Genomic DNA, 14,099 nt, shown 5'->3' on the forward strand with positions numbered 1-14,099 from the left:
AGGGCTTGGCCCTTCTTTATAGAAAGACCTTCCTATGGCCCCTATGGGAGATACAGACACTGACAGTACACAACACACAAGTGTTATTGTGTAAAATTTTCCCTAAGCCACAAAGAGAATCTTCTCTACTCTCCAAACTCTTTTCTCCTCTCCCTCTCCCAATAGCTGGATACCATTTATCCCTCTATTGGAATCCTAGAGAATAACGAGGTTACTTTCGTGGTAGTGTTCGAGCTTGTTCAAGATATCGTTCGTGATCAAGATCGTTGGAGGAGCCGTTCATTGGAACTTAAAGAGGATTGTTCGTGAAGCTTGGGCATCTACAAAGGTAAGAATTGTTCTAATATTTTTTTTCCTAAAGCATGCTATATTACATGTTTATATTCCGTTTTAGTATACTGAATTTGTTTATGTAAAATTAAATTGCGGGATGCAAGGCGTTCACGATGCTTCCATTGCGGGATTCAATCCCTTCAATTGGTATCAGAGACAATTTCTTGCATCCACGTTCTTCGTATTTTTTGAAACAAAAGCAGTTTAAAGGTGGGTTTAATATTCTACATTTGGAATGTTTAAATGTCGATTTGTAGGATTGGATGTTTTCGATTTTGGTAGTAGATTACTTTTTAATTTGATTAAATTGTAAGGGCTCATTGTACTTTTTGGACAATATAATTCTTACTTCGAGCCTATAAGTTTGTATCAATCGAGAGAGCAATGGTTGCTGAAGAGATTAGGAAGAAATGAAAGTGTTTGAGGCAAGTTCGGAGCCGAAAATGATGTGAGAACAACAACATTCTGTCACTCAGCGTTGCAACGTTGAAAGGCGGATGCAACGCAAAGCAGTCGTAGTGTTGTGACGCACCGAGTTTTGACAGAGTGCTAACGGCACGCACGAGGATGGTTCCATTGTAGCTATTTTGACCTAATTCCCTTTGTATTATTTAATTAATATTAATTAATTAAATTAATATAATAGTTATATTAATTTAATCAATTAAATTTGTATTAGGGTGCCAAAATCGGTCCAATTTTTGTTGTTTAAATTAATTTGATTATGCATTGAATGGATGTTTAAATTAATTTTTCAATTCATATTACATTTTGTATGTCACATAGATTCAAAAGTACCTACCTTAGGATAAATATGTACATGCATCATAAATAAATATAAAGGGTTATATTTTATAGATGCATGATTGAATTAGCATGCTTATGCATCATGATATAAGTGTTATGTTCGTGATGTATGATTAACCTAAGCATGTCCATGCGTCAATATATTAAAATTGTTATAATAAATAGTGGAATGATGTATGTAAATGCTTTTTTTCATGTATGATTACTTAGATAAATATAATTGTTGTATTTAATCGATGTCTTTAGATGCAAATTTATACGTTTTAATAAAGCATTAAAATATAAGTGTTATAGTTTTAATGAGATAGTTTAAAATCTACAATCAAGAGTTGCATGCAAACATAGGTCCAAATTAATTTTAAATAGTTTAAAATTAATCAAGCTAGACTTATGTTTTTCCTATGGGATTAGGAATAGGTTATTCTTTTTAATTTGTTTTAATAGGATTAAAATGAATTTAATCAAAAGATTAAATTTATAAAATAATTGCCCATAAGGAACCTTTGTCTAAGGAAGGTTCTGTCTAGGAGAGGTATTTAAACTGACGAAAATGAAACACCTCCACCTAGGAACCGACCTGGAAGATGAATTGGGCAAATATTTTATAAGCATACAATAAATGATTGATTTATTAAAAAAATTAATAAATGAAATCAAGTATTGTTAAACTATTCGATATAAATGTTATATTGAACAAATTTTTAAAGGGACTTAGATAAATTCATTAGTCGGATTTTAACTAAGTATAATAAAATCCTAAAAATATTATAATACTTTAGTAGGAGGATATTGGTATATGTGATATATCAAATTTCAACTCTCACGTCTCTAAGAGTTCACACTGTGAGATTCATGCTCAGCTTCTGACTCGAAAGGCAAAGTTATTTATTCATAGTATGAGAATATGAAAGCAGAGGAAGACGAAATCCCACGAGTTGGGGCCCTAAAATTTGTAGTTGCCCTCCAAAGGAATATGGGAGAAACAAAGATACCCCATAAAAGTAGATTGATGTATGTAGATGTTGGGGTTGATGCCCTAAATCTCGTCGGGTCCTATAATTCATAAACACCTGTATGAACAAATATTTGTGATATAATAATATGAGATATTTTATTCACTACAGTCTATGAAATATGAGATATTTTAGTTGCATTAACCACAAACCAATAAACTAAGATCCTTGGTTGTCGTTGTAACTTAAGCATGTATATGGAGACATACAAGTGGATCGTGCTTTAAGTGATAACCTAAATGGTCTGTAGTATATGGATAAAGGAGGGAAACCTTATCCTGATGACGCTACAAGTGTGGCCCGCTTTGTAGGTGTTACAAGTGTTGTAAAGTGCTACAAATGGTCTGATCCTAACCATTCGTGTATTAGACATGTGAGCAGGGATGCTCTATACAAAGGTGTTTGTATAAGACCGGACTGTGAAATGTTTAGTCTCGTTATATAACGCCATTCATGACAGAGACTTCCATTTCAGTAAGATGAGCATAGGTAACATGACCTTAATCCTGAGTGAGTTGGGAACTCCTGCCTGTGAGGGCGGTTCTTTGATTTGCATGGATGCGAGTGGCCAGATCGCCGACTCAAACCTACCACTTTGGGGATTCGTCTGATTGGGGAGTCGGGAACTCAACTACACAAGACGGAATTCACTCCTTCCTTGAAACAAGGGTAAGTAGATAAATTGCTTCCTTAAGGACTAATTTCAGGGCTTGAACAATGTGGCGCCACACTTTCTCATCGCCTGAGAAGTGTTTACTCATAGTGGGACTATGATGTAGTGTTCATTAGAGGAATTAGTGGTACTTAAGGAGTTAGATGTAACTACAGGGATAAAACGATAAATTGGCCCAGCTATATTTACGAGCGATTTATGAAGAGTCATCATACTGTTGATTGGTTACATCCAATGGACACAAAAAAAAATATCTATAGTACGAAGAGTGCAGCTGTCAGTCTTTAGTGGAATGCCCAGGAGTTAACGAATGGTGGATATCGTGATTAAAGAGTTTAGTTAGTTATTCACGTACTGTTGGAGCTTCAAGCTACAGGTCCATAAGGTCCCCTTGGTAGCTCAATGGATTCATGTTAAGAATCAGTTTTTTGGTTAGTTTGAAGTGTTCAAATTAACAAAAGGGAATTTGATTATATATGATATAATTAATTAATTCAATTATATGTGATATAATTGATTTGATGTATTAGATACATTAATTGGAGGAATTAATATAAATATGTTTTATATTAAATTCCATAAAGGAGAAAAAGAACTATAGTTTAAATATTATATATGATGTGATATTAAAACTATAGGTTATAAATATAATATGATAAATTGGTTATTATATTTATTTATAACAAAACAATTATGAGATAATTTTTGTAGTTATTTTTTCTCTATTAACCGATGAGTGGGAGGTTTTATTCAGTTTTGATAATTGATGGATAAAATGAAAATCGTTTTCATTTTTTTAGAATCCAACGTATTCCAATCGCGAAAAGAAAAAAGGCTATACGATAGTTTTGAAAGAGTGAACGATCAAGCGTCGAGTTTGCTAAACGATAGCTCCTCGCTTCTCAACAATCAAGTATCCAAGTGTATACAATAGACCTTCTCATTCTCCCACTTACTCGATCGTATAGTTTCTTCTTCCCTCTACCAAATCCATACAGAGCCCACACCTCTTGGATTCTCACACCGAGAATACTAAGGTAACCGAGTGGTGGTGTCGATTTTCTTGTTCGAGGGTCGAGGATCGAGTTTTACTCAATTGTGTTCGAGTATCTACCAGTTCGAGTTTGTTGGGTTTGTTCGGTGCGTTTGTGCACTTGATCGAGTTTGCTTGAACGCTTGGCTAATTGATCAAGAGTATACTTGAAGAAAAGTACTTCAAAGGTTATTCTTACTCGATCATTTTGTATTTAACTTAAAAGCATGCTATAATTTACTCGTTGATGTATAACTTTTGTTATTTGATTATAAATGTCTTGTTCTTTCACATTGGGATTTGGAACAATCTTCTTTCGCTCAACGGTTCTTTTGTTTTAATTGTTCCTTCAATAGATGCTTAGGTCAACCATAGATCAGTCAGAAGTACCATGGTCGACTCTGGAGCCACCCATAACTTTATGTCTGAAACAAAGCCAGACAGTTGAATCTTCATTGAGAAGGAGGCGCAGGGAAATGAAAGCAGTGAACTCTACGACCTTACCTATTACAGGAATGATAAAGAAAGAAGTCGTAAATTTGAGGGATTGGAGTGGCCCTGCTGATTTCGTGATCGTTAAAATGGACGACTTTAACGTGGTGTTAGGGATGGAATTCTTGCTTGAGCACAAGGTAATATCAATACCCCTCGTCAAATGCTTAGTGATCATAGGGTCTACGCCCACTGTTGTGCATACCGAGATCAAACAGTCGAATGGGATAAAGATGCAGAGATTCGTATAATCCTAGCCTGTTCATTGAAACCATGGAAGGGAAAGCCTCTCAAGACATCCTGTGTGTCTTGGAAAAGTGTCACATTGTCGAGTCAAATAGCTTACACAAGTCCCAACCTCTAAAAAGGAGGAAAATGAAGCTCAGGCGTTGAAAGTTCCTACTAGGGGACAAAGTTCGAGTAAGATTACGCCCATAAGAGTTTCGATTGCAAGGCCAAAGAGAACGTTGTCTCGTGGGGAGCTATGAAGGACCAGTGGAAATCATCGAAAAGGTTGGAAAAGCCTCTTACCAGGTGCAATTACTGTCGTGGATAGAGACTCATCCTATCATCCACCATACTGATGACTGAAATATGGCTACTAGTATTTGAGGAGCGATCCACTACTCACTAGATTATTCTATATTTATCCCTACAAATTCCTACAAACAATATGTGATCACACGCTTTTTTAAGTATTTTTTTTAAAGAAATTTACAAATAATATTAGTTGTAGATTTGATTTAGGTTTGAAACTTAAAATTATATAATTTTAATTAATTAAAGGATTTTTTTTTTATATTTTCAACAAGAATATTATATATATCTTTATCGAACAAAGCTTGTGACGGAATATGATGAAAATTCTAACCAACATAGGGTATTTGCATGACTCATACTAATGAAGATTGAAGATTGGATGTATGTATGTTAACATATTTCAAAATTTTAACTGTTTGTAGAAGGTATTTGTTGGACTTATATGAAATTGACTTCATTCAATAGCCATTTTAAATGCAAGGTATTTATTTACTTTATGCCTAAATTTTGAGTTAAATTATAATTAAATCTATTTTATGATTAACATTAATTTTTTTGGTGTTATAACTTTTCATTTCTATTTTCAACCATTCATTTCTAACTATCATTTTTAGATTTTGTAGCTCTAGTTTTGTTTTAATGATATTATTTTGAGATATTTTTTTAAGAATGGAAGTTAATTTTGATATATTTTATTTTTTTTATTTGCTTCAAAATTCAAATATGAGAGATTGTAATTTGGTTTATTAGATTATATTTTGAGTTTTTTTTTTTTTCACCATATTCATAGAGATTAGGTAATAAGGGTATTAAACAGTATCAAACAACCCATTTTTCATTTTATTTTGGCCATTGATCCAGTTGCTTGTTCCGTCTTACAAATTCTCTTGTGTGAACAATCAGATGTACCAGACATAAGTATTGCCCGCACCAGTTTTTTCAACATTTTTCTTGTTCTTATACAACCACAACCAGAGCCACAGACATGTCTCTGCCACGCCCCGCCAACTTCACCTGTTTTAATTCCTTCTCATCAGGTTCGATCTTGTAATTCTCTCCTTCTCTCTCTGCTACCACAAGTTTACGAGTCTTTGAGAATGAAAACAAAACCAAAAGGCTGGAAAGAGTATGATTTTGATTTTGTAGTTATCATAACTATCATAAGTTATATGAGTCTTTGCGTTTAATTCCTTCTCGTCGGGTTCGATTTAGTCTTTTCGTTTATGTCTTTGGTCCTATACCGCAAATGTATTTTAATCCATCATCTCAGATTTTGATCCTTTAATCACTGGCCTCAAAAGGCGGCTAGAAAGAGTTGACATTTTAGTCAACATTAGACTTTTCACCGTGTGTTAGAGGTATCATAGATTTTCCCAGATGAGGGCAAGGGGCCGTCCACACATACCTCCATATTGGTATAGACAACAAATACCTATGTTTGCATGATATTGTCTACTATGGTTTCACTCTCGTATCATTGAAGATAGTTGTCTTTACTTATATTTCATTGATCTTTCCTTATCTAGCCAATGTGAGACCATGACTATGATCATACTCCAAAAAATACTCACCTCAAACAAAGTACCACACTTGAGCTTTCTCAAACAAATCTATCCACTCCCAATAGCGAGAGTTTGCTCTTCATCTTGAGGCAACTATCACATCCTGAGGCCACATTCAGATAGGACATGAGCATAGATAATTCCAATTGACAATGAGAGTTTATTTTGTTTTTACCATGACAGGGAAACGACAAGACCACCTAGGTAGAGCACAAGTGAGCCTCATTAATTCTCTTTGTTTGAAATCTAAGGATTTCTCCGACATACAGCTAGGTTTAGACCATAGCTTTAATACCAATTGATAAGAGCAACAAACCCTTCATATATCTTCACATTGGTTTGATATTGTTCTATTTCGGGCATAACCTCTCATGACTTAGCTTTTGATTTCACCTAAAAAACTTCATACCAATACTCGATAGAGATAATTGTTCTCGTTTAGTATATGGATGGCTCTCTTTCCTAGCCGATGTAGAACTTTGTTTGTAAAGTTTTGGTCTCTTTGTAATGGATGACTCATAACTACCTTAAGTTTAAAAAAAATGACGAAAGAAGGAAAAAAGAAATATGAGGAAAATAGTAGAGATTAAAAGGAAACATATGAAATCTTCTGGCTGTTCATTCTTAAAGCAGTAACTGATATTAAATTAAAGCATCTAAGAAATCTCCCAGTTATTCATGAAGAAGTTTACACCAAAATGGAAAAACCACACTAATGTCTGTATTGTTTCTGTCAAATTCTTCCTTGAACGGTTAAACTGCATATACTATTGTTCTATAGTGTCTATATTAAATTAAAACATTTTCACATGGAAGTACCTTCTTAACCAGTTTCTCCATTCCCTGAAACAAAAATTGGAACAAGGATCTAAAAATGTAGCTTTGGTATGAAATAACATTCAAAATCTTCTAATTTTATTTTCAGTTTTTTGTTAAATGATGGATTGATAATTTATTAGTCATGCAGTGCTTGGAGGAAGCAAGGAAAGAATTAATAAGATGTTTAAAAAGGTTGAGCTTTCTGTTTCTACATGTGATACTGGTTGGATGGCAATGGTTCCTACTCCAGGCTGCCCCAAAACCCCTCTTTTTCCTGAGTGCTTAAACTGGTTGTTGGGTAATCAACTCCCTTACAACCGTCCCATCATGACAAAGGCTAGGCTCTTATCTACCTTAGCCTGTCTTCTTGCTCTTAAGTGGTGGGATGCTGGTCAAGAACATTTGATCAAAATATTAGTTTCTAAATGTTCTTGGAGTTTTCTGTTCTTTGGAATTTAACTTTCTTCCTTCAAGCAGGCTTCAGTTGTCAACTGAAAGGCATTTACCTTCTCATGCAGGCCTTAACTTTATTGAGTCAAATTTAGATTCTGCTACTGATGAAAAGCAACATTCTCCTATTGGATTTCACATCATTTTCTCTAGCATGATTGAGTATGCTAAAACTCTGGAGTTAAATTTACCATTGCCACAATCTAACATGGATGCGTTGTTTCGTAGGAGAGAATTGAAGCCTAATAGGTAACTTAACTTTTGTTTTCGATTAATTTTATATTCTTCTTTCATATTGCTGGAGAAAATTTACTCTTAGTGAATTTATCCAAGAACATCTATTTCAAAAAGGAACAATCTAAACCTTTGAACAATCAATCATTTTTATGTTAATTGTCATCTTTAACATGGACTCTTTATCCATTTGCTCTATTCATAATATTGTTCTGTTTTATGGGTGCAGAAGCAACTCTGAAGGGGGACAAAAGCCTATTTGGCCTGTTCCTGATATTTCAGAAGGAATTGGAAAATCACAAGACTGGGACATGGTCATGACTTTTCAAAGAAAAAACACTTCACTGTTTAATTCTCCATTCGCAACAGCAGCGGCTTTTATGAACCTTAATAATGATAATTGTCTTGATTATCTTCACTTACCTGTACAGAAGTTCGGCAGTGGAAATTCCTTTGTAATCACTTTTTCTTTCCCCACCCCCCTCTCTCCATTTACATGTCAATTATTTGGATGTAACTCTTTTGTTGGAACTGAAATGCAGCATTTACAAAAGAGTTATGCATATGGTTGAATTATGCATATGGTTGATAGCCTTCAAACATTGGGTATTATATCAAAAAGAGGAAATTTAGAGTGTCCTGGACAAAACTTAAAGGTACTATTATACTTTATGATGTACTCAAAAAGACATATAAATTGATTGTTAGTTTTCTCATAAAAAGTGGTTTTTATCTTTTGTGATCGCTGTCAAAAGGATACCACTTGAATTACTCAATTCCGCTACAAAGTCTACCCGATGGAAAGTCGAGAGATAAAGTGGGCAAGATTGTGGGTATTCTAACTTCACTTCTGGTAAGGCTCATCGGTCAAGCTCAATTTCTAGATGCTACAGCTAAATCTAAGGCTACTACCTAGCTAGCTGTGCTCTTTCCTTCTCCCCTCTCAAAGCTACAAAATTCCGTCACGGGTTTAGCGCTTCGACCCTGTCCTCCCTTGGGGGTTGGTCTCTTGGATTATCCTTCCTGTTTTGAGTGTCTTCTTGGATAGTTATAGCGGCCCATAGGCGCAAGATCCCTTGGGAAACCATGAAACAACTAACACCCTTGATTGTTTACCCCAAAAACAGGCCTTGGCTCAAAGGGGAGGAAAATATACTCTTTAGATTCTTCGACCTGTGCAATGGCCTTCTGAATGTTACACGTCAATGGATATGAGGTTTCCTCGGTTTTTTTTTTTCAGAAAAAAGGATACAAAATTTTTCATCAAGGGAATGAAAAAATATGTTTTGAGATACAAAAAGATACTATAAAACATAACATAAACAAAAAACCACAAAGGATTAAGACATAAAATGAAGGTCATAGTCAAGCAATTAAAGCCAAAAGATTAAGGGTATGTTTGGATTGACTTTCTAAATGTTAAAACAAGAAACGAAAGGGGAATTTGTACGGATGACCCATTTTTTGGGGTCCAAAATGTCGAATGACCCATTTTTTAAAAATAATGTCAATTTATCCTCTGACATCATCGATATATCAAATTACGTAAATTGCCCCCACCTCTTTGTCTTCTTACCCTTTTACTGAAAACCAACCAAAACTAAAAACTCTTCAAGTGTAACAACTTCTCATAAGCTCTAGACGGTTTCGTTGCGTTTTAAAATCCATCATTTGGGCTTTTAAAAGATTCCGCTGCTGCCAAGAAATCGAATCTGATTGGCAAGTGGTTTCCATATGTGCCTGAAAATGTCTTAAACTAATCGGTAATGGGGAAAGGGTGAGTCGTTCTGGGTTTATAAATACTATGAACATATCATTTTTTTTTTGTTTGCTTGTGTTTTTTTTTTCGATGTGTTCCGAGGTTGAAGACGAGTAAAAAGAGAGAATGTGAACGAGATAAGTGAGTAAAATCGGCAAGAGCGATACTAGAGAGAGCGACACTGGAAATGGTGGGTCGTTCTAGGGTTTAGAAATATTGTGAACCTATGGTATTTTTTTGTTTGTTTGTTTTTTTTTTTTTTTTTTTTTTTTTTGTTTTCGATGTGTTCTGAGGTTGAAGATGAGTAAAAAGAGAGAATGTGAGTGAGATAAGTAAGAGTGAAATCGGCGAGAGCAACACCAGCGAGAGCGACACTAGAGAGAGCACTACTACAGAAATTGGATTACTTGACATTTTTTCAATGTCAAGTAAATGGTATACTTGACACTTATAAAAGCATCAACTATTCGAGTGTCAAGTTTAGTGTGATAACTTGACTTCGAAAAAACATCAAGTAATATGTTTCTTGATACAATTTTCGTGTCAAGTAAGATAATATACTTGACATTGGTGGTATGTCAAGTTTATTCGAGTGTCAAGTATAGTGTGATACTCTTTGACGTTTTTTATGTGTCAAGTATATGTCTTTTTGTTTTCAAATTAAATGCCCCAATCGATATTATCATTTTCTACCTTGTATTCCAACAATACAATTACATCAAATAAATAAACATTACACACTTGAGATCTATCAACTCAATATATTCACTAAAAATCCATATGTTCAACTATGAACACTCCTCACAAATTACAACAATATTTCTCTTTCACATGTACATGCACAAAATAAAATCTCAACTATTGCTTTTCTATACAAAACTCAACTTTCAACAAATACAAAAGTAACAAATTATTTAATAAATAACCTCTCAACAAAGTACATTATTTAATCTATACATTGAGCTTTAAAGTCTAAAGATCGAGAACTAAGGGTCAAGCAAGCCATGTTTAAGCCTGCAAAATAGAATAAAGGGCGATAACATCAAATTTTTAAATATATAAATAAGTGTTAAATTACAACAACGTAATCTAACCTATGAAAAGTTCAATAATAATGGTTACAAAACGCAAATTCCAACAACTATGTAATATTTTCAAAAGAGTTTCAAAGCCTTAATACCTATTAAAACATCCAAACATCGTTAACTTTGTTGGATAGTGGCTCCAATCCTTTGAAATCTTTGAATTGAACATCAAAAATTGAAAATAACTCAATTATTAGACCAATACTTCAATGGATAACAAAGAACTATTAATACTAACCTCCAAACTTACCAAAACCTTGCTAAGATCAGTCTCAAACCTATTGGACAGCAACTCAACTCCTTCCAATACTTCAATCTAACACCAAAAAAGTGACAGGTATTACTAAGTTAATGTCAAAACTTATTGAGTGTTCAAAATTTTTCAAGTAAAACCACCAACACCAACCAAAATATTGTGGGCAATAATGAACAAACCCAATATCCAATAGCAAACAAGATATACCTCATATACTTACCAAAAATCTTACCGAAATCAATATCAACCTGTTGGACAGCACATTAATGTTCTCCGAATCTTGAATCTAAAGCCAAATCACAAAAAGAATCAATCAATTTGGGTAAAAAAAACTTATGGGTATTCAAAAATTTCCAAGAAACCTACTAAAGTAATCAAAACTCACCAAACTTACCAAAACCTTACAAGAAAATACAAGATTCCAGCGAGATGGAGCATAGATCTAACGAGATAGAGTGAAGGTCACATTTGAACAGATCTGTTATAAAGCTAGACCTCAACGAAGATGTGGATGACCTCGACGACGAAAAGCGGATTTAGCTGGACCAACTTGACTGAAGCGACGAAAGCAGTTGGGGGCGTTCAGTTACAAATTTGGGTGGAGCTGAAGCAACAAAAGCGACGGGAACGTTCAGCTATAGATCTGGGCACGGCTGAAGCGATGGAATCGGTTGGGGGTTTTTGGCTACAAATCTGGGCGGGGCTGAAGAGTCGCAAACGACATGCACAACTAGGCGGCCAGTGCAACTGAGCAAACGATGAAGGAGAGGGCTGACGCGGCTGAGCAGACGACGGAATGAAAAACTCAATAACAACGGCGTGAACAGAGGCGAGGGGAGAATGAAGGATGACGATGGCTAGGGATCTCGGGTGTATGAAAGAAGAAAAAATTGGGGGGAAGAGGAAGGTCGTGAATGAGATGGTGAAGGAGGAGAGAAAGAGTGTTTAATTTGAGAGAAGGAAATGAAAATGGGAGAGAGAAATATTATTTTATTTGATAATTTTAGTAGGAGGGAAACCAAATTTGAGAGGGAAATGAAAATGGGAGAGGGAGGGAAACAAAAAATAAAGTCTCTACACGATCACTGAGTAAAGCAAAGGAGAAGAGAAAGAGTTTTTAATTTGAAAGGGAAATGAAAATAAAGTCTCTACACAATTGATTAGCTCTGCTACACGATTGCTGAGTAACACTAGACGATCGTCTACCAAATTTTACACAATCGTTAAGCTCGACTACACGATCCCTTAGCTCTACTACACGATCACTGAGTAATAAAAAGTTATACGATCGCCTACCAAATGTTACACGATCGCTAAGCTCAGCTACACGATCGCTTAGCTCTGCTACACGATCAATGAGTAACACTAGACGATCGCCTACCAAATGCTACACGATCGCTAAGCTCGGCTACATGATCGCTTAGCTTTGCTACACGATCGCTTAGTAACAAAATGCTATACGACCGCCTACTTAATGNTACACGATCGCTAAGCTCGGCTACATGATCGCTTAGCTTTGCTACACGATCGCTTAGTAACAAAATGCTATACGACCGCCTACTTAATGCTATACGATCGCTTACCAAATGCTACACGATTTCTAAGCTCGGCTACACGATCGCTGAGTAACAAAATGTTATACGATCGCCTACCCAATGCTATACGAGCACCTACCAAATGCTACACGATCGTTAAGCTCGGCTACACGATCACTTAGCTCTGCTACACGATCGTTGAGTAACACTAGACGATCGCCCATGAACACCTCGCAATCGCTTACCCGGAACTACACGATCGCTTATCAATTTCTATACGATCATCTATCAAATGTTATACGATCGCCTACCAAATGCTACACAATCACTGAGCTCTGCTACACGATCACTGAGTAACACTAGACGATAGCCCAAAAACACCCCGCGATCACTTACCTGGAACTACATGATTGCTTACAAAACATTACACGATCGCTTACTAGTTTCTATACGATCGCCTACCAAATTGGAGGCCTATCAAATATCTGAAATATTTCGTCAATCTTCGTTTTTTTTACCCTTTTACTTGACACGAAAAAAATGTCAAGTAAGAGCTTCTTATACTTGACACGTGAAACGTGTCAAGTAAGACCTTATATTACTTGATACGAAAATCATGTCAAGTAAAGGTTCGCGTGAAAATATCCAAAATATTCCATCAATCTCCGCTTTTTTAACCCTTTTACTTGACACGAAAATAATGTCAAGTAAGAGCTTCTTATACTTGACACGTGAAACATGTCAAGTAAGACCTTATATTACTTGACACGAAAATCGTATCAAGTAAAGGTTTGCGTGAAAATATCCAAAATATTCTGTCAATCTTCGCTTTTTTTACCCTTTTACTTGACATTTCTTTGTCCAAAATCATATTACTTGATGTTTTTTCCACAGAAATGTCAAGTAATTAAAAACTACAATTGTCAAGTAATGAAGATTTTGTAGTAGTGGAGCGACACTAGAGAAAGCAATACCAGCGAGAGTGATACCAGAAAGAGCAACACTAGAGAAAGTGAGACTAGAGGGAGCGATATCAGAGAAAGCGATACCAGAGAGAGCAATACTAGAGAGCGTGATACCAAAGAGAGTGACATTAACAAGAAAATGTCCAACGATAGTGTTTCTAGCGAGACTTAAACAGAATGTTTTTTTACAGTTTTTTTCTAAAGGAGTTTACTGATTGAATCTTTATTTCATGCAATAGTGATTTAAGATGTCAACACGTTCCAGAATACCTGTAGTCGACCGATTTCCCGGTCAAGTAATGAGTTTGACCCACATTGCTAATGCAAACAAGATTGTGAAGGAGAAGCTTACCCCACGACAGTTAGAGATGTTCAAGAGAACAGCTTTTGGGTGATTTGTAGTCATTGACATGGTGTTCAACAGCCCAATTATTCATCATATGTTATTGAGAGAAGTGAAGAGCATGAGAGCTGAATTAATGAGATTCTCTGTTGGTGGAAAGGTTGTCACATTTTTTAAGGATGATTTTTGTTGATGACTAG

The 14,099-nt window shown here is 35.3% G+C and overlaps 1 protein-coding gene across 5 annotated transcripts; it reads left to right on the forward strand.

The window, feature by feature from the left end:
* The first annotated feature begins 5,717 nt into the window (after positions 1–5,717).
* LOC120077991 (ent-kaur-16-ene synthase, chloroplastic-like) lies at positions 5,718–9,173 on the forward strand. 5 transcript variants are annotated; one of them, XR_005481886.1, is made up of 4 exons: positions 5,718–5,928; positions 7,413–7,971; positions 8,186–8,612; positions 8,712–9,172. XR_005481886.1 is itself a non-coding variant. In XM_039032147.1 (3 exons), the coding sequence occupies exons 1-3, from the start codon at positions 5,877–5,879 to the stop codon at positions 8,526–8,528; spliced, it is 576 nt and encodes a 191-aa protein (XP_038888075.1). In that variant the 5' UTR covers positions 5,719–5,876; the 3' UTR covers positions 8,529–8,536. The 5 variants fall into 5 exon arrangements, 1 of the variants encoding a protein (XP_038888075.1); XR_005481885.1 differs by having other exon boundaries at positions 7,421–7,971; XR_005481887.1 differs by lacking the exon at positions 5,718–5,928 and having other exon boundaries at positions 5,945–7,652; positions 7,791–7,971.
* The last annotated feature ends 4,926 nt before the right edge of the window (positions 9,174–14,099 follow it).

The sequence above is a fragment of the Benincasa hispida genome, chromosome 5 (genome assembly GCF_009727055.1).
Source record: "Benincasa hispida cultivar B227 chromosome 5, ASM972705v1, whole genome shotgun sequence".
Lineage (NCBI taxonomy): Eukaryota > Viridiplantae > Streptophyta > Magnoliopsida > Cucurbitales > Cucurbitaceae > Benincasa > Benincasa hispida.